Source organism: Amyelois transitella, chromosome 19, assembly GCF_032362555.1.
Source record: "Amyelois transitella isolate CPQ chromosome 19, ilAmyTran1.1, whole genome shotgun sequence".
Taxonomy (NCBI): domain Eukaryota; kingdom Metazoa; phylum Arthropoda; class Insecta; order Lepidoptera; family Pyralidae; genus Amyelois; species Amyelois transitella.
In genome coordinates, this window is record NC_083522.1 from 4,436,109 (window position 1) to 4,457,510 (window position 21,402).

A 21,402-nucleotide genomic window follows, 5' to 3' on the forward strand; every position below is an offset into this window, starting at 1 on the left:
TCGCTATCTATTATCGAGCTTGTTACTACGATGACTCTCATTTTCATCCCCCTCGCTCAACATGACTGATCCAAAATTTAACCTACTTACTTTTGATCTCATAACGGTCAGATAAAAATATATTTTTGAAAATAACATGCAAGAATGAAGTATGCACAATTTATTTAATTTCAATTCGGTCATAGATGTTACAAAAACGACTTCATCGAGTTGTTCTTGTATACCGTTTTTAAGCAGTAGTTAGTAATATAAGTGTTTGCGTGATGCGAGAACTAACATCCAGACAGACAGAAATTAATAAAATAACATAACATTTTTGCGTTCTGTTGGGCGTACAATGGGGGAACCATATCGGTATTTATTGGTAATACAAGTTTCTTTCAAGTAGGTACAAAAATCGATCTGTTACAATTTTATTATGAGTATGGGCAAGAAAAAGTTTAAAGTTGCTACTATGAAGAAATTATAATAAAAGTCATATTGCTGAATATTTATTTTAATCTTATTCACCACTTTGTTATTTATTTTTAAGGATTACGTTATTAATGAATTTAGATGGAAATTCAGCTGAGGCGTGAAAAAATCTCTTGAAAAGACTCGTCAAAAGAAATCAAAAGATCAAAAAGTTCACCCTCTTTTCAACTATGAATCAGAATTCTTGAACAATATTCAAGCATTTATATTTAAAAGTATTTTGGGAAAAGCATTTTCTTATAAAATTCTATAGTCATCGGTCCTATATTAATTTGTTTACGATTTTTTTTGTTATCGACTAAAACTTTTCTAGGGTGAATTCTTGTGAACAAAAAACCCGTTATGAAATATAGCTAATCGTTGAATGGATTTGAATTTATACCTTTAACACAAAATCATTCCTTAATAAATAATGAATATTAGAATATTAAACACCGAGTTACTTTCATAAAGGCAAACTTCATACGTGTAGGTATGTTATGGTTAGTGGAGTGAGAGAACTCACTACAACTTGTTAGTTTAATGTAGTAAGTATTAAATTTGAGGTTTATTTGTTGAAGAATAGTATTTTTAGATAACACTTGTTTTTCCCGCAGCTCCGTCCGCGATATAATTTAATTGACATTTAATTGGTTTAGCCGTGAAAGTGTAACAGATAGATCTATTATCGCTCCATATTTTTCTATGATCATTATAGGCTATAAATTCAGAAACTTGAAACTTTCGAGTTTTGTTTTTCAGATTATATAAAACCGCCTAGTACTTATTTGATTATGTGCGGTTTATTTTAATAAATAAATAAAAATATACGGAACAAATTACATAGACTGAATAAGACTCGAAGAAAGTTAGAAACTTGAGGAAAGTGGAGGAACCAACTTTTTCTATAGAAAAAGTTCGTTTCTCATCATGCCCTGGCCGGGATTCGAATTCGGGACCTTCGGGGTCACAGACAAGCGCACTACGCACTCCACAGAGGCCGTCATTGTTGTTGCTGGTAAAGTAATATTAATATATGTATTGTGAACAGTGATTGACAATTGATGACAATACTTTCTCCTTAGTCTGCAGTTAATGGTATTTTACTTAAGTGTCCCTTTCATGCAACATTACGCATTACCCAAATCAATACTTTGGTACGATGATGTACTATGTACGATGATTTAGTTTGATTCAAGTATGTTTACGTATCTCACTTGAAGTATACAAGTGTTTCCTTGAAATTCCGTTTTTTTAAATGCTGAAAGCATGTGCATTTTCCTGTAATGTATAATATTGAATATAGCTTAAGCCGGAAGTTGGCTGCCTACAACAACAAATCAAAAAAAAATTATCGAAAAATCTTGTTTAATTTATCAATCCCGTAGGAATTTTAAGACATCGCCGCTTTGTGCTCAAATACCTAATTCCGAAGAAAATTAAGCTATGTATTTAAAGTAGTTTTGACCATTAATAAACACAACAAAATCAGTCAGTCAGTCAGAAATGCAAGAGATGTATATAATATGTGTAAATTGATTCGTTACATTGTTTAACATGCATCATTTTTGTTTCAGATACATCAAAGATGACTAGATCGGCAAATTCCATCTACACGGCACATAGACATTGCTCTATACGTTTCAACAAATCGAAAGTGTAATTTAAACCTATTGTGGTGAATAGCGCTTACAATGCTGGCCGACGACAGCGCTCGCCTGGCCAATCAAACCTTATACAATGACTCTAATACCACTTACGACTTTTTGGACGATGGATCAAGAATCATCACTTTACTCAAGCATAGGGGATTCAATCATAGCTCGAGCATCAGCGAAGTACTCAAAGCTTTGGAGGATTGGAGGAATAGGGAGAATATTTCGTCGCTAGTGAAAGAATGTCGCATGGAATATTGCGCGGGAGAGATTCGAGACTTGATATTGGCTTACAATGGTATTCACGGATATGTTAGCCTTTTGGTAAGTAAAATGAATGTGGGAAATTTTGGTGTTATAATTCACAGAATTGTTATTTTTATCTTTGCTATTTGTTTTCTGACTTCGCAACGAATGACTGACCAAAATTTTTTTGAATGATGGAGAATAAAACTTGATTCGCAACTGCGGATGAGTTTAAGATAATATGCATAAGTCTATCTTTCGCATATTGTCAATTCGTTACACTTTAATGGATATACCGCTGGACCGATTTTCACAAAAAAATTGTATGAAAACTTTGAAATTAGATAAAAAAGAACTTAAATTAAATCGCGAGCGAAGCTGATGCTAAAACTGTTCTTGATATTTACATTTTATTTGCCTGCCAAGGTTTGCCTGTTCGGTAGCCTTGCGAATATTTTGAACGTGGCAGTGCTGACCCGTCGGGACCTCGCAGCTGCTCCCATCAACCGGCTGCTCAAGTGGTTGGCGGTGGCTGATGTCTTCGTCATGATCGAATATGTGCCCTTCGCAATCTACAGGTATCTGGTGAGTTTTGTTTCTTTGGGAGCTTGGCTAATGAGTTGATTGCGGCAGTGTTGACCCTAAGGGACCTTGTGCCGGCTCGTATCAAACGTTTGCTTCTACTTGGTGAGTAAGATTGTTTGGATAAATACGGAATTTGGGTCCAGTCATGATCCTCTTGTAGTAAATCCAGGTTGCATCTTCACCTTTCGGGGTGTGCCTATGACTAGTATTCTCACAGATAAATAAAGTGTTTATGACTTCTGCAACATTTTGTTGTTATAAGCAAGGAATATGTGCATAGAATGGAGGTTCCTTGCATTTTAGTTTAGGAACACCAATCTATTTACAATGGATGTATAGTCTTCAGACGAACCAAGTAATAGATCCTAGTGAAATACACAAATTCAAAATTATTAATTGCATAACTGTGTAGACATGTGAATTGGTAATTTAATAGTAAAAACAGTTTGCCCCTTGGCATGCAATTTTTTTTCCATCATGATCCAAATTGGTACTTCTTATTATAATTTTCACTGGGATCTTGGCAGACGTAAAAGGCGTTGAAATATGAAAAAGCACGAAGTAAGAGACAAATTGGCAATTTTCCTCTAAATTGTTATTTTCCTGCTGTCGACAATATTTAAAATCTTTATGAAATGTTTTCTCAGTTACTTTTTACACAGAAAGGCATATCTACTTTTGAACTCAGGGATGTATACTGCCCTCTTTACAATTACAAATAATTTAGCTTTATTGCATAAAAAAAAACGCGTAAGTATCTGAAAAAGTGAACACAGCTAGTATTCATTTGTATTAAAATTTATTGTAGATGCCAACCTTCTTGATATTACCTATCAGGTTAAACCGGTCTATCCTTAAACTTTCACCGATATTTTCTCCGAGATTCATGAAAGTTAATTGTAATTTACGCACTAAAAAAGATACTGTTCAAATTTGGACTCCACGCTAGACATTACGCTGCGCGAGTGTTAGACTACGATCAAGTATTATTATAGTAGACATAATAGATAATGTACCTACTTATTATAGAGACACTAGTTGTCCCGGCAAACATTGTTTTACCATATAAATAACTTTTAAGTTATTTCTAGTAAAAAAAATGTTAAGGGGGGGGGGACAACCCTTATCACTAAGAAGTACGAAAAATAGATATTGGCCGATTCTCAGACCTACTCAATATGCTCACAATATTTCATGAGAATCGGTCAAGCTGTTCCGGAGGACTAAGGGAACGAACAATGTGACACGAGAATTTTATATATAAGATTTAAATATAAATAATTTCTTTGTTCCAGCTGCTTCCCGGCCAGGAGGACTGGCCGTATTCGTGGGCAGTGTACATGCTGTTCCACATGCATTTCACACAGATACTACATACCGCCTCCATATTCCTCACGCTGTCGCTGGCTATCTGGCGATATATAGCTATCAAGTATGTTTCTAATGACATGAGATACTAATAGATAGATAGCAATAAAATCGTTGAGTTTTAACCTTTTTGTATTGCTGCAACTCACATCATTATTAATTTGTATTTCATATGTACATTGTAAATTGTGTGTAGCAAATCAGCAAATCAAATAAATGAATTATCTATCTATTTATCTAATATTTTTTGTTTTCTATTTCTATTAACTTTCCAGATTGTCTCACACATTTTGTCTTTTGCAATATCTGTTAAATATCGGGATGAAATGTAGTGAATGTACATTGCCTTTGTAATAGGTCTAAATACACCGACACTTTCGCGTTTACATTACTTATATTAATTTGATTAAAGTTTAAAAATAACTTGGTTAATTTAAGGTAAAAGAAAAAATCTTGACACAAATAAGTACAATTAAACTTAATAAGCATTTTAATATAAATGAAATATTCATAAAACCTGAAAGTTTTCTGTCATCTTACATAAATCGAAACGGCTTTTAACAAATGGTACTTAAGATTATAATTTAATAAAATGGCGCCAGGAAAGCGTCAAGAATAACAGCTTTCACCATTAATATCTTTTGAGATAAGTTGGTTTTATAGGCAAAGTTTGGAAACTTCATTTTAGTGTTATTGTAACAACTCATCGACTAAGTTTCGAGATCGCATTACAAATAATAGCACTCGATTAATAATAGCAGGAAACGGAAATGGTTTAAATTTCTAACAGTTCAATCTTATCGACAACACGAGTTCCGTTAACAGCCTATCCTACACATACAGCCTACACTGGTAGGTATAATGTAGAAGCCGACTTTGAGAAATCTACTCGTACTAACGTGATAAGAAAATATTTAAATATTTTCACCACAAGTTACTCAAACTTAATTCTTATAAAACCCCGTATCAAAGGTAGTAACAACTTTGGAGGACTGGAAACTCAAAAGTGGGCCGAAGCTTGTCTAATAGGTTACCAGATCTCACCACAAATTAATGAGACAATTAGGTCATTTAGTTCATTTGTATTGTAAGTTATTTAAAGGCCTATGATCAGCAGTGGACGTCCTACCGCTGACATGATGATGATGTTCAAAGTGTCTAATTGTCTACCGATATTATGATACATACAAACATATAGTCATATCTATATTTCTTGCGGGGTAGACAGAGCCAACAGTCTTGAAGAGACCGAAAGGCCACATTCAACTGTATAGCTTTATAAGAGAGAATTGAGATTCAAATAGGCACAGGTTACAGGTTGCTTGCCCATCTCCTACAAGAGGAACCCCAAGTGTGCCTTAGTCGCCTTTTACGACATCCATGAGAAATATATGAAAAGTGCCGGAAACCACACAGCACATTTGTATTATCCATATAGTAAGTTAATGCTTTTTTGTTCAATAAATGAGTAAATTACAAATATAAAACAGCGTAACAGTACAAAGACAGACTTATCCCTAAGTGGGGCCTCTTCCAGTCAACCCGAATGAGCCTAACCTATGTAGTTAGTTAGTCAAGATAAGATAATGAATTCCTAATTACCTGGTATGTCCGCAGGTACCCGTCTTACAGCCCCGCGCTCTGCACCGACCGTCGCTGCTCGCTCGCCATCCTATTTAGCTTCATGTTGCCGCCCATACTTTGCATACCTTCATACTTTGTAAGTATTTTATATAACACTTCACTTAATTCCTAGCCTAGTACTTTTGGTGTCAATTTAGTAGTAGGGTAGAGTAGGACTCTCTTTCTCATGGTGACTAAATTAAAAGGTACATTACAGCAAGTACAGTAAGTACAGCTTTTACTCAATTAAATCCTAATAAATATATGTATCCAAAAAAATACGATTTTGTCGAAATTTGGATCACTCATCCAATCGCAGTTCGGGGGAATATACTTACACTTTGAAAAGGGATTTTTTTGTGGGCGAGATGTCCTTTAATTCTGCAAAGGTTGCGGAGGTCAGACGGAAGTTACTTCGTGTAAAAATTTTAGTTCCCCAATCTAGGGTCATAGTCAAAAGAATCTATTTAATCTACAGTCTAAGTATAAAAGTTTAGATTTTCACAGTCGGACAAAATTGTCTTTTACTATTTTCCGAAATAACATTAAATTGCCTTAATACTTCCATAGCGACTGTATAAGTCAAAATTAATCAAATCTATTCAACGTAAACTTATCTTTAATAGATGTGTCAGTCACCTTTTCCTTTTATGCAGATATGATATATACCTAACTCGAATACGCTTGTTACTAAGCGTGGTCTAAACTTAATGAAACTGTGTTTGAGTTAATATGAAGGGAGCTCCATGCTGGATTTGCGAGATAAACTATATAACCGCCTAACCTAAGTTGCAACGACTGAAATAATTAGGAGCGGTAACTTTGTACAACATATATTTATAGCAAATAGCTATTGTGTCGAGTTTGTCGACCTCTATGCTGCACCCTCCACGGAAGTGTTTCGGGGCCCGGATCCGCCTTCCGACTTTTCTCTCCATTTGGTCCGGTTTTCGGCGTCCTCGGATTTTAGTCCATTGGCTCGCATACCATCTTTTTGTCGACCTCTATGCAGTTTTTCTGTGTCGTCACTAACGTTGATCAGATCTTCATTTGGTTAATTATTATTGTTATTCTGATGTAGCTATATAACTGAAAGACTTGATGCAAATCCGTTAAGCATATGAAAATTTGTTAAAACAAATACTAAAGTATTGAAGGGTAGAAATTTCCAAGGCAAGTTTTTATCAGGTATTGTTCTTCTTTTATACCTTTGTAGCTGCGGTAATACACCGCTGAATTACTAATGACTAAAGTACAGTATACACCGCACCTACCTAAAGTACATATTACATATATTAAAGTTTAATATCAGTTCTATTTGCATCTACAATAGTAGGTAATAAAGTAATTTACCCGATGGTTTTCAGAAAAAGTTATTATAGTTGTTATAATTTTGCATCAAAGAGTAACTAACAAACTGCGCGTTTAATATAAGTAAGACAGAATAGATTTATGCCTATGAAAGTATTTCAAGATTACACCCCGTTGAGCCGACGGCGTCTCTCCCTAGGGGACCATACATATAGTACACATTAGGGGATCAAATTCACAACACAATAATGATAGAGTAACACATAAACATCTAAATAATAATATTCGATATGATATTTTGGTCTAATTGAGAGTTATACACATAGAGAATGGGAGCTTCAATTGTAAGTAAATTTTGACGTAATTTAATGATACAATTTATCCAATATTGAAAATCAAAGAATAATATATTTGAACTAAAAATTAAAAAAATACAGATTTATTTAAAATTTACTGAATCAAATGAATGACATAAGCATTTTTTAAATTTCCACTCAAACAATTAAACATGGTGATAACAATTATAATGATATTTTTACGTAAGTAGGAACCTACGTCGTTCATAGTCCAAAGTGGTACTGTTGATATACCTACTAGGTATAGATACATTATACATCAGAAACTACGATCCTGTATAGGTTAGGTGCCACTTCACTTTAACAGGATCGTCACAAGTAGAAAGATGTAGTCTCCGCCTACCCCTCCGAAAAGAGGCGTGATTTTATATATACGAAAATTATAAACAGAATATTAATTTATGTTTATCTAATATTGTTTTTCGTTATTAATTAAGAATATGGGTACCAATGGGTGATACATGAATAAGATGCGACCTTCGCCCCCAGAGCTGTTTATTTTGGGAATCGTATTGTCATTTCTTAATAGGCTTATGTTTCATTATACCTACTATGTATATTAATATGTGTTTGACGGCCTCTGTGGTTCAGCGGTAGTACGCTTGTCTGTGACACCGGAGGTCCCGGGTTCGAATCCCGGTCAAGGCATGATGAGAAAAGAACTTTTTCTGATTGTCCTGGGTCTTGGATGTTTATCTATATAAGTATTTATTATAAAATATAGTATCGTTGAGTTGGTATCTCGTAACACAAGTTTCGAACTTACTTCGAGGCTAACTCAATCAGTGTAATTTGTCCCGTATATATTTATATTTATATTTATATTTATATTTATGTGTAGGTTAATAATCACGTCTTTATCTCACTGGGTAGACAGAACCAAGATCTCGAAAAAATTAAAAGACACAATTCGGAAGGCTTAGAACGATTGAATTGAGATTCAGATAGTGACAGGTTCCTAGCCTATCGCCTTAAAGAAGAATCTTAGTTTATTAACCTCGTCCTTTAATTTGCTTCTACAATCTGCACGGAAAAAGAAGCAGCTGAAACACACTATGATTTTCCTTCGACCAGCTTGTATGTTACCCTAGATGAATGTGCCTTTTAGTTTAGGCGTTTTTTACTACATTTAATAGCAAAAAGAAGGAATGGACCTATTCGAAAGTGCCGGGAATTACATTTAAAGTAAGTAGGTACATGTTAAAAATAAACTTTAATTAAGATGTGGTCTAAGGTAAGTATTGACGTCCTTGGTATATTTATAGCCAAGAGCCAAGCTATAGCCAAGAGTATTTACTTTCGTTTACGACGGGATGTATGGGTTCAGTCCCCCATAGATATTTTATTTTGTTCGGTCTCTATGTTTGATAGACTATATATATACATACATATGATCACGTCTTTGTACCTTACGGGTTAAAATCTAAGCATTAGGCATACTATTTGGAAAGAACAGAGTGGTATAAATTAACTAAGATATAGCGAGTAGGAAATAAATAAAATCTTAATTTAGATTAAAAAGCCCTTGACAGAAACAGCACGAAGGCATTTTGTTATTTCGTAATTAAATTTAGCAATTATTTAAACAGCCGCCATTACAAATATTTACTTCTTAATTTATGACAGTAGCGTGACCAAGAAATGAGACTATAGGGCTTGAAATAAATTAATTTTGAGGTGTGGATCGTAGGGCCTTGACTCCAAATTTCCGGTATGATATAATAATATAGTGTTAGTTATTTCATACCACCACCAAAAATTTCAGCTAGTTGTATATTTAATCACCAGTCTCTCATTGAATAAAAGCAACACTGTAATAAAAATTGTATATACATATTTACCAATACATTGTTCCAGATTGGAGGGAAAAATAAACAATTTTGAATTTGAATAATTAGCATTAGCCGGTTTTTTTGTACATGAAAGAAGCTGAGGGCGTACTCTAAGTAAAAAAAAAATAATTAATTTGTCCTATCGTGCTACATCAGAAAAATTGTGCCCTGTGGTTTCCGGTAGTGTTGTATGGTTCCCGGCAATGAAGATATAGTGCGTACCCAGCTAGGTACTTATCTTCGTGAGCAGACTATAAAAGTCAATCAAGGGAAAGGCATATAAACTTGAGATTCTTCATAATAATAATGTCGTTTCATCGTCTTGAATTACAAGCAGTTTGTCATCTTGTTAAATGAATCTTAGAATTGAGATATCATATGAAATTGTAGTCTTAAATTCCTTTGATCTTATAGCCTTTATCAATTTGCAAAGGGAAGTAGACAAATACAGCTATCAATTCCCTCGGCGCTAATCTATCGGGATTCGCAATCCAAATCTATTAAATAAACACATTTGTCTTACAGCCACAAGTTAAATTTATTGTCCTTCGGTGTACTCGATCTACAAATAGTTGTGTCAATTATATTGCGACATAGCACGTTTGCCAATAAATCACGTCTAAAATTGTAAACTAAATTTGAAGTTTTCAATTCTAATGTTATTATCGGTATTTTCTCGCGAAAACCATCGCTGTCCCGTGATAATAAAAAGCGAAGCGTGCCAAACTTCGGGGGCAGAACCAGTGATAGGTTTATTGCTTGTCTTCATTAGCGTATACATAATTTTACCGTCTTCTTAAAGGATAATGTATTTACGGATAATGGATAGAGGTTACAATAAACATAGTAGTAGATATCAGGTCCAAGTAGCATGTTCTACTATAGTCATAAATACAAACACAGGCTCCTACAACCTCTCTTGATTGATGGTCGGTTGCCGTGATGATTGTAATCTATTTGTCTGCGCTAGCTGAAACAGCTTGCAATGGCTTCCAATACAAAGTTCTGTTAAGCATTGATTGTGTCTGAGAACTTGAGAACCAAAGCACGTGGTAAAAAGCAACTTCAATAATGTTTGATAGTCATTTAAGTGCTTTAGTTAAAAAGTATCCTAGTAATTTTTGATCACGTGGCTAGAGTTATACCCACTTACAAACATATAACATAGAATTATCAAATTTTTTTTCAACTTTTAGTAAATACCACTCTGGTTACCTTAAACTTGTCATATAATTTTTAATTACTGATCACGGGGGATTATTAGAAAGCAATTTATTTAAACCTATTGAAATACCAGGAATATCATAAGGAATAAATTCTAAGATCCATTTATATAATAAACGTTTATTTACCATTTTGCTTTTTCCAAGAAACGAGACAATCGGATTCTACAAACTCTTTATGAAAGTCGTCTTTTCCAGGTATTCACAATTCACAAGGACTTTACAGTCGACAGGAGAGGAAATATACCCACAAAAGTATATTATGTGGATTCGGATTACGACGGCACATTGTATCAAGTTAATTTCTGGGTTCACGCGGTATTAATCAAACTCCTACCTTGTTTGATTCTCACTTTGATTAGCGCCTGGTTGATTCGGGCCTTGTATAGAGCAAATAGTAGAAAGAAAGCTTTAAAAGGCTACAGTGCGTGCCCAGCAGACACAGTTGTCAATGGAAATGGGAATATTTTCACGAGAAAGTCGACGAAGCGGTCCAAGGCAGAACGAAGGACAGACAGGACGACGAAAATGCTGGTCGCGGTACTTCTACTGTTCCTGATGACGGAGTTTCCTCAAGGCATCCTAGGTAAGTATCACTCGAACGTGAAAATAACAAAAAATCAAATTACATGTTGATAAATTATAATAATATTTGAAATATCAACGTGTTTAAGTCTACAGCTGTAAGAAGCAAAGAGGTACTTATTTGAGTGAAAGTGTCTGATAGAAGTTATCGTAGAGTTTATTATTTGGATAAATGATAACAAAATTAGTTAAAAATAACTAACTAACTTTAAATCGATCAATCTTCAATCGCAATCAATTCATTAGTTGTAGAAACACTATCAATTGCGGTGGATCACCCTTGCCTTGCGTTCTTGATGTGACTACACCATTTGTTTACGAAGCCATATTTATTTTCTTATTTGTATTTACTTATCGGTTCAAGTAAAGAGAGTCAGACATCGTTATTTATTTTCAATTTTATTCCACTAATAGGGCCTATGCCAATGTTTGCATGTGTGACTTCGAAAATATGATTATTTGATGTCTTTACGATTTTTATTTATTAGATTGTATTGTTGATTTTGCGTGCTTATTGACGTAGAAAAAATTGCTTTATTTCTTTCGTTAGACTGCTATTTTATAGTTATCTTTGGTTTCTATAGACTTAACAAAATTAATGGAAAAATATGAAAATAGGTAGCTCTCGATTGGAAATACTTTAAAAAAACAGTATATTGCAATATATTGAATTTGTTCTTCAATCACAATAACTAAAAAGAAATCGAGCAGGTCATTCCCGGAACTTTATATTTATTCTGCACAACAATTATTGTTATTATTAGTTGGCTGTTTTTTTTCTAGTATTTATGAAAAATATAAAATATGTTCCCAAAAAAATAATCCGTTTTCAATCTGACGCCAGATAAAAGTTATTATTTTAGCTCAAGCCGATTGCAAAATAATTTAGATTATCCTCCGAAATATTTGAACTATAATGGCTACATTGAGGAGAATTCTGTTTATTTTCTTTATTGTAGCGAACTATGCAGATTTTAAAAGTCAATAAAGCGAGAGGTTAATAAACATCGGATTATTATTTCTAGGTGATGGGCTAGCAATCTACAATTATCTTAATTTTGTCTAGGTATTAAGCGATTACCTGATCGTGGCCGTGGAGTCTCGAGAAATCTGTTTGATAAAGAACTGATATTTGTATGTATCTTTATCGTATTATAAGTATATGAGGTGGAGGCAGACCGGCATACAGTCCAAATTGTATCAAGTTTATTACCGCCGCCCGCATGGAAGCTTTTATCGAAGCAGCAATTTAATTGGGTGGTAATAAAATTTCAGTAATATCATAGTGTTTCCGTTCTTCTAAATAAGAGAGATATAAATGTTAACTGCAAATTGCTACTTGGTATCTAGATTAGAGGTTCATTTTAGTGCACGACCACTTAAAAATATTATCATGTCTAAACCTACGCTTTTTAGTTAAGCCTCTTTAATACATTGCACTACAAAAAGAACTATACAGATTGGGAGAAATAAAAAAGGTAGCTTCGTTGAAGGATATTACCTTTCGTAATCATTCCAAAAATTAATAAGAATATTGATTACGAGAAGGTGTCAAAGAAAACGGAAAGCGATGCCTGTATGGTCTTTAGAACAATTCGTACCGATGACTGACTTACTGACCGTTCAGTACCGATGACGGCGATGGGAACTAAAACATTATATTGCTAGGCTACTCTACAAAGAAGAATATACATATGGTCACGTCTATATGCCTTGTGGGGTAGATAGAGCCAACAGTCTTGAAAAGACTGAATGGAAAGTACATATCTACAATTATAATCTAACCTATTAAATACCTACAAACATATATTTTTCTCTCTACAGGTCTGCTAAGCGGAATCCTCGGGCGGTGTTTCTTCAAACGTTGCTACGACCTGTTTGGAGAACTGATGGACGCGCTGGCGCTTCTCAACGGGGCCATTAACTTCGTGCTATACTGCTCAATGTCTCGACAATTCCGGACGACGTTCGGCCAGCTGATCTGGAACCGCTGTGCTCCTACTCCCCGCGCAGGTTCGCATACGGAGCTTCAGACTACATACGTTTGACTGAAGAAACGATACGGAAAAAAGTTTCACTTGTGATTTGTTATTTTTCAATACAGCGCGAGCGCTTCCTTGAACATTGAATATGAATTTGACTTCTGAATTCTGGGCTCTGACTTCTAAATCATGGGCGGAATGGGCTTTTTGGCTTCTATTCCTCACACGGGTACAGTCTACATTAGTCGGACTCCGCCGCGACCTGCTCACCCACCAGCTTCACCCACTGGTGGGTCCACGGGGAATTTCTGTTTACCATTGCACCCACTGCATTGTGATGGGTATATAACGATATACTGAAAAAAGCATAAAAAACAAAGTTTTACTTGTGATCGTGTTTGTTATTCTACTTAATGGTAAAACGAACGATTTCTTGAGCATTAAAAATAAATTCGCATAAAGAGTAACATATGTATAAGTAATAAAGAGATCAACTTTTCTTTCATTAAGAAGGTTTAACTAGAGAGCTTTTAAAAAAGGATGAAAACAAACTGAGCTCATTTATAAAAAATCCGTCAATATTGCGACCGTTGAAATGGCATATAAGTTTAGTCAAATATAGCTTTTGACTAAACCATAATGCCGAATAATATTTCCATGGAATTATTGACGCACTCGATTGTAAAGAGAATTAAAAATATTTAGCTAATTCTAAGACATCGACATATAAATTTAATGTAAACAATACATAACATTTTACCATTTATGAATCGATGCCAAAAAACTTTGAGTGAGAAATTATTTTTCTTCGTATCTATATAAAAAAAGTTTCAGCTCACGGACGCGAAAAAGGCCATTAAAAACAATGGGCCACTGTAGCAGATACTATAAATACACGTTTTATGCACATACTTACAGTTTTACGAGCATCGCTGGCTATTTCGCGCTATTGATTGGGATTATTTGCTGGCAAAGTGCGTTCTATTCACAGAACAAGAAGTATTTGGAATAAATCTCAACTTAGCGTAGTAGGTAGGTGGTAATCACTATTTGTTTAAAACCAAAGATAAAGAACCCAAAAAAATTTGACCCTCACAAACTATTGGTCAGGGAAAAAGTAGTAGGTACTTAAAATTAATAACAAAAAGTTGTAAGGAAGAGTAGAAGCTTAATGCGTTACGAGTAAGACCGCCTCTTCTGCATCAACTAAATTAAGATCAAATTGTAATTTTTGTGTTATTTCTTATGTGCAATTAAGATAAAATTAATATTTATTAACTGTTACGACTAAAATTAATATTTATTAACTGTCGTAACAGTAGCTCAGATTGTTACTTTTATGTGCATTTTCATTATTTATAATTTATTGTTGTTCATTCCTACATTGCAATGTTGGCAGTTGATTAGATATCATATTAAGTATAATAGGTGTACATATAAAAATTGTAAATAACGGATGAGATAAGGAAATTTGCACATTCAGTCAACTGGATATGTAAACATGATCCAAATATGGGTAAGGTTTCAATGCAAAGGTTGCGGAGGTCAGGCGGGAGTCACTACGTCTAATAACTTGACTTGCCCAATCCAGTCAGATTGATAAATTGTAAATAAATAGTTAAATTTAACACTGTATTGCCAACATATTGTATCTTTTAAATATTAAGAATGCTGTATTTACCAGAATAAGCTTTTTAATGCATTGTGTGGTAGAATTTTTTGTTTTGATTTGTACATGTGATTAGTAGCTATATGATTATATTAATTATAATTGATAAATTCAAGTCGAGTCTAACAGAAAATGTAGTAAAGTAAGTTTTTAAATATATTTCATACAGATGTTAAACCTAAAAACAAAGAAAATATTTTTTCCATATCTTGAAGAACAGATTATAGATAAAAAGTTTTATTATGGTAGACTTAAAAGAGGTATATTTTTAAGTTTAATAAATTATTATTATTCTCTACCCATATACAATTCTAATATGCGAATAAGTGTACTTTACGAGAATATTTATAAATGAGATATACGTTGATAAATTTATTTTTTATTACTGTGAAAATTAAATCTTCTATTTTATTTTTTGGCATACTCACGAAATCACCAGAGCGTACTTTTGGTATATATATGTGTAAATATGGATAAAAAAAACATAAATCAAATATTTCGCATGCGTCCTTTTAGAGAATGGCTAATATTTAATTTTGGAGTATAAATTGTCTACATACATACATACATATAGTCACGTCTATATCCCTTGCGGGGTAGACAGAGCCAACAGTCTTGAAAAGACTGATAGGCCACGTTCAGCTTTTTGGCTTGATGATAGAATTGAGATTAAAATAGTGTCAGGTTGCTAGCCCATCGCCTAAACGAAGAATCCCAAATTAATAGCTCATAAATTTATCTCTTAATCGCCTTTTACGACATCCATGGGAAAGAGAAGGTCCTATTCTTTTTTTATTGGCATCGGGAACCACACGGCAAATTAAAATAAATTGTCTAAATATATTAAATTCAGTGATTTATAAAAGAAAGCTTATAAACATACAGGGGAAAAAATAAAAGATATCTTTTCTGAGACTTTTTGAGTTACATAAGTTTGTTAACGATGAATACTCGTAACATCGCGAGGAAACCCGTACATGCCAAATGCCTTAGGATGGTTGGATGGATGGCACAAGGTAGTGAATGAGATTTTGAAATAATAATTACAATAAAGGAATTTATATTTTGTCTATTGTTAATTATAATTCTATCAATCAATATCACAAACTTTGATCACGGGTATATCATGAATCGGAAGTTTCACATAATTAGTTGGTATTGTTAGGCGTTCTGAGAAACGTTTTCAATAACACCAATATTGTTCAGTTAAAACAAATTAAATTGAAAGCTACTATAAGGCAGTTTGTGTAGGCCGAACGTATAAGGTTTCTCGCATTTCAAAGATTTTTCAACGTCGACTTGAATTCCATTAATTTCAATTTACACATATCCCATGATTATGTCTTTTTGAGTCAATACAGCTAGGCAAAGATTAAGAGAAAGTGACAGGTTGCTAGTAGGTTATCATCTGAAATAATCTGGATTTAACTGAAGAGCATCTCAACAAATTAGAACGTCTTCTAAACAATTGTATCAGGTTTATATTCTGCCTTCGGAAGTACGATCATATTTCTGAATACCGTTCTCAGCTAAAATGGCTCCCCATTCGTAACCGTAGAAATCTTCACATTTTATGTCAGCTCTATACCATTCTCAATAATCAGCTTGCCCCAGACTATCTTAAAAAAGACTTCCAACTTTTAAGTTCTACTCACGAAAAAATCCTACGTTCTTCAAATAAGTTAACTCTTGCTATCCCTTTTCACCGTACAGGTATTAACTCCAATTCTTTCGCCGTTATGGCTGTTAGGTTCTGGAATTCACTTCCCGAGTCCATCAGGACATCCCCAAGTCGTTCTAGTTTCAAATCGCGGGTATACAGGATTTTCTTGAGTCGCGAGGGTATTTAATATCGCCTTTTCACTCATTTCGGTAATCGCTGCACCTATTTATTTATGTATATTGTTTATCTATTGTAGTTTTTATGTATGTATATTGTTTATCTATTGTAGTTTTTATGTATGTATATTATAATTATTTTATTTTATATTTTGTGTAGGTATAAACATATTTATTTAGTTTAACCCCACATGAAGTTCTCTGTAAGACCCAATGGTTGACTGGTAGATAATGCTTCTAGCATTAAGTCCGCCAATTGTGCTATACATTTGTATCTTGTGCAATAAAGTTTAAATAAATAAATAATAATCTCAAGTTATAAGACTTTCCCTTAATAGACTAGGGGATAATCTTCGTGGGAAAAATAAACTATAGACAAAGTAATACTGACTGCAGTTGCCTGTAGTTTTATACATCATCATTAATATAAATGAAAATGTTGCCGTTTGCGTAAATAATTGATTTAATTAATTTGCAAAAAAAGTCTATTTAACACATTTTCCGAATGCGGAGATTTTCTGTTTTATTTTTAATATAATGTTAACCCTTCATTGCATGATTTTTCCAATTTGTTTTAAAATAAATCAGATTGATGTAATTAATGCTCTAGATTAAAGGAAAAATATTAAAAAAAATCCTTGTATAAATAAGAATTTGAAATAATTAAAAAACAGTGATGAAAATTTACATCATTATGCATTGTTACATATATAGCTCAGTACTAAATAAGTCAAAATATTGCTTACTTATTCTCCTTTATTCTAAATGATAATTTAAAAAACAATTATTAGTTTTATTCAAGCACAAATTAACTCCACATTGATTACACGAAATTGTGGAATAGCCTTTACATTTGGGAAATTTACACCGAAGTGACCTTTCTTTTTTTTAAATGTAATTTTTCTTCTAGTAGACTGGTACTAGGGTTTTGTTGTACACAATAGTCATTTATAAAGTTGCCAGCAACAACAAATTTAAAGTTTACAGTTTTTGAGTACCTTTTTTTCTTCACTAAATGTTATGATTGAAATTTCCATCATCATGCAAAGAAGGGTTAATAATGTAAGTTATCTTTTACAAAAATAATTTTCCACTTAAAAGTATCAACGCCAGTGTTTCATAATGCTAGGTACTAGAGATCGTACACTCTCGTTACTCGTAATGTAATCACTAAGTGGTAGGTGCGTTTATGTTTATTATGTCGTTCTTACGACGATACTTGAAAATTAGGACGAACATTGTCTCGTTATATCTAAACACAATACAAGTTTAATTGCCTTTCACGTCTGCAAGGGCAGTACTCTTTATTATAATATGATAAGGGGAGTATTCCTGAAAGGGTTATGTTAATACTTAAACTCGTGCAAATTAACACAATATACGTGTTACAGGTTGATAAGGAGGAGTTTCGGTAGTTGAATCGAAGAGGTGACAAAAAAAACATACTTCGGCAATAAAATAGTACCTAACTCTTTTTTAAGTTATATATACATTCGTTTGTGCACTAACTGATGCTTATATTGTGAGGGAAAACTTCGTGAGTAAACTTGGACATCCGGGCAACTGGATGTTTTTTATCCATGATTTAATAAGAAATGCGATGCAGGCAGATTATCTATAAGGCTTTTATTGAATTGCAGGTAACATAACTCGTAATCAATTCCAAAATACGTATAAATATAAAATAAAATATAAATACTTGCATCAAATGAAGATTGTTTGTAGCTGTGGAAAACTGAGTTATCTCATCAAATTATCAATCTCGACGGCGCTTTACGAAATATGACAGCCATTTTGGCCGGTTTTTTCATCATAAATTCGGAGTGGGCAGAAGTTACTCGGAAAATGCGAATTTGCATAGAGTATTATGAATACAGTGTGCCTGAAAGCAAATTGTTATGTAAATGGTTGTTCGTATTTTACCGTAATGAAGAACAACTTTCATAACAAAATAAGGATGTTCTTTCTATCACAGTTGATGTTATAAAAACTTTTAGATTTTAGGTTTTAAATGTATAATGAATGATATTAGGGGAATAAGTATTTAAGGAGTTTCGTAGCATGGCACGCGCGATGCCGTTTTTGTTGCGCGATAAACTATCGCTGTTTCTCTTTTTATTAATATGACTTGAAACGGGACAGCGGTAATTTATCGCTAAAAAAGCAGCTGCGCGCGTGAATGCTAGCCAGGAAAACACTTTTTTGTTACCTACCAAATTGTTTGTTTAACTATAAAATTTAGTATTTTTGCTTTAACTACATATATTCATGATGATTGAGAGATTTTAGGGAGTCACGAAAAACATTGGAGGTAAGGGCTCGTAACACTGCACGAAGTGATTAAAAAGAAGAGAGAGAAACGATTGCTTGCTTATCAAGTGTCTGTCTGAACAATCGATCCGGTATACCCTGTTATTAAAGACTTAATGAGATTTTGCATAAGGCTGGTTTCATAGTGACGCCGGTGAGACGTACCGATATCCAGCGGAGCGCTATGAAACGAGTATCCAGTTGCATTGCATAGTCCAGGCGCTTTAACCAGCGCATTTGAACTGCGTTGATATGAAATGGAGCTATTATCTAGTGTAATTGTAAGCGCGCGACGCTGATCAAACGCGTGACTCTGAACCAGCCTTAAAATTTAGTACCTATCGGGCTGATTTAAGAGTGACGCCGGCAAGACGCGCCGTTGAGCAGCCCGTTCCAAACCGCTTGATCACCTGAGCGCTGCGAAACGAGTTTCGCGTTTCGTTGCAAACTTCGGCAGCGCTGGCGTCGGCGCGTTACTCATGACTAGCGTGTTTGAGTTGCATAAATATGACAAGGGGCTACTTTCTATTGTATCTAGTGTATCTGATCAAACTCGTTACTCCGAAACCAGCCTAAGAAGTTCATTAAAATTTAGTCTCATGTTCACACATGATCAAGATGTAACTTATAACGTATATCGTTTGCGTTTCTACTTTATATTCAAACAAGAAAAGCTTGAGTTCAACGATCCCTTGTTAAATCAAAAGATACGAGTAGCATTTTATATCGCTTGTTACGTTAGCAAACTCGCTCACCTCTCGTTGGATTAGAAGATGAAATTGTAGAAAACATTAAATGGAATTGTAAAGAATACCTTTTAAAGTAAAATAACGTCACAATTATTAATTCCTACCTATATTATTAAATGTAAATACTTGTTTATAATATAAGATCATAGATTTGTAAATAGATATACCTAAGCTAAGTATTTGTGTCCATAGTATCTATAACCAAATGCAACTATATTATACAAAGCATTAAATGTTTATTGAATAAAATTTGTTTTGTTTACGAGTACTTTGTGAACTACCACTTGGTTTAAGCTAATTTTATTTATTTATTTATGAAAAAACTACGAGGAAAAAAATAGAACTTAGACTAAGGAGAAACTTTGTACAAGGGCGCTACTTATTTATAAAGAAATTTCTTCCAGTAGGCCCACGATAGGTAAATATAAAAAAAGGTATTGGCTTTTGTGCATATTAAAAAGATATTTAAACTTAAATAAATTAAACCTAAAAAGTATTAACTTATAATAAATAAGTATGTTTAATTTGTCCTGAATTAAATTTTAATAATTTTAGAAATTCATATATGTATTCACGTCTATATCCCTTGCAAGGTAGACAGAGCTTACAGTCTTGAAAAGACTGATAAGCCACGTTCAACTGTTTGGCTTAATGATAGAATTGAGATTCATATAGTGACAGGATGCTAGCCTGTTGCCTAAAAGAAGAATCTCAAAATTATAACCCCTTAGTCGCATTTTACCACAAAGCAAAAATAAATATACATTGTTTGAGTTTGCTGCTTCTACATGATCATGTTGGAAATATATAAGAAAGGTCTATGTCTTGAAGTGAAATTCTAGCTGAGGTAATGATCATCATGATCGCTTTAAATAAAATATCTACTTAGCTTCCCTTGTGGCTTATTATGAAAGACGTTTAGCGCATAAGCAATTACTGAGAAATTATGGAAGGCTCATTATTAAAGATCATTACTTGTGTACAGGTCAGTGAAATAAACATTATTCAATGATCTTATGATTAATTTGTTTTGTGGAGTCGCGTACTGCGCGTTGTCTTCTAGTTGTCGACAACCCATTTTGAAAATAAATTTAAAAATAAAATGTTAGTGTTGCATTTAAAATTTTGCTTTTCTTTACTAGCGGCTCGCTATGGCTATATATATATACCACGGGCGATATATATATATAGCCTATAATAACTGCAGATAATGAACAACGGTGAAATAATTTTCAAGATCGTTTCATTATTTCTGAAGATTTGTCTTCCAAAGCTGACGGTTGACAAATCTATACTTACCGCTATATAATAAAGGCAGTAAAGTTTGTAACTTTGTTTTAAGCCTTTACAAACAAACAATCGAAGTAACGAACTTTACGATACTTTACGGACCGCTTACAGGGAAACGTAGGCCAGTGTGTCAAAACGCGAGAAATAAACTTTCTACTTTTATTGTCGTTTGCGGTTGTGCGCGCAAGCACGTGTAAATTTGAAATTAGAATAGGGAAAATTACAAACCCATTTGATCTTTGCATTTTGGAGAATTTAATTTTGATAATAAGAAATGAAATGTTAATGATAATTATAACTCTTACATTTTCCCTTTGTTCGATACT

At 33.6% G+C, this 21,402-nt stretch overlaps 1 protein-coding gene across 1 annotated transcript in view; it reads left to right on the forward strand.

The window, feature by feature from the left end:
* Positions 1-16,309, forward strand: part of LOC106132709 (G-protein coupled receptor dmsr-1) — a 29,705-nt gene extending 13,396 nt beyond the window's left edge. The window contains exons 2-7 of the mRNA XM_013332217.2: positions 2,031-2,432; positions 2,781-2,939; positions 4,235-4,371; positions 5,925-6,027; positions 10,851-11,238; positions 13,062-16,309. Coding sequence (XP_013187671.2) covers positions 2,148-2,432; positions 2,781-2,939; positions 4,235-4,371; positions 5,925-6,027; positions 10,851-11,238; positions 13,062-13,285 — 1,296 coding nt within the window. The 5' untranslated portion in view covers positions 2,031-2,147 and the 3' untranslated portion in view covers positions 13,286-16,309. The remainder of the gene's footprint in view (positions 1-2,030; positions 2,433-2,780; positions 2,940-4,234; positions 4,372-5,924; positions 6,028-10,850; positions 11,239-13,061) is intronic.
* The last annotated feature ends 5,093 nt before the right edge of the window (positions 16,310-21,402 follow it).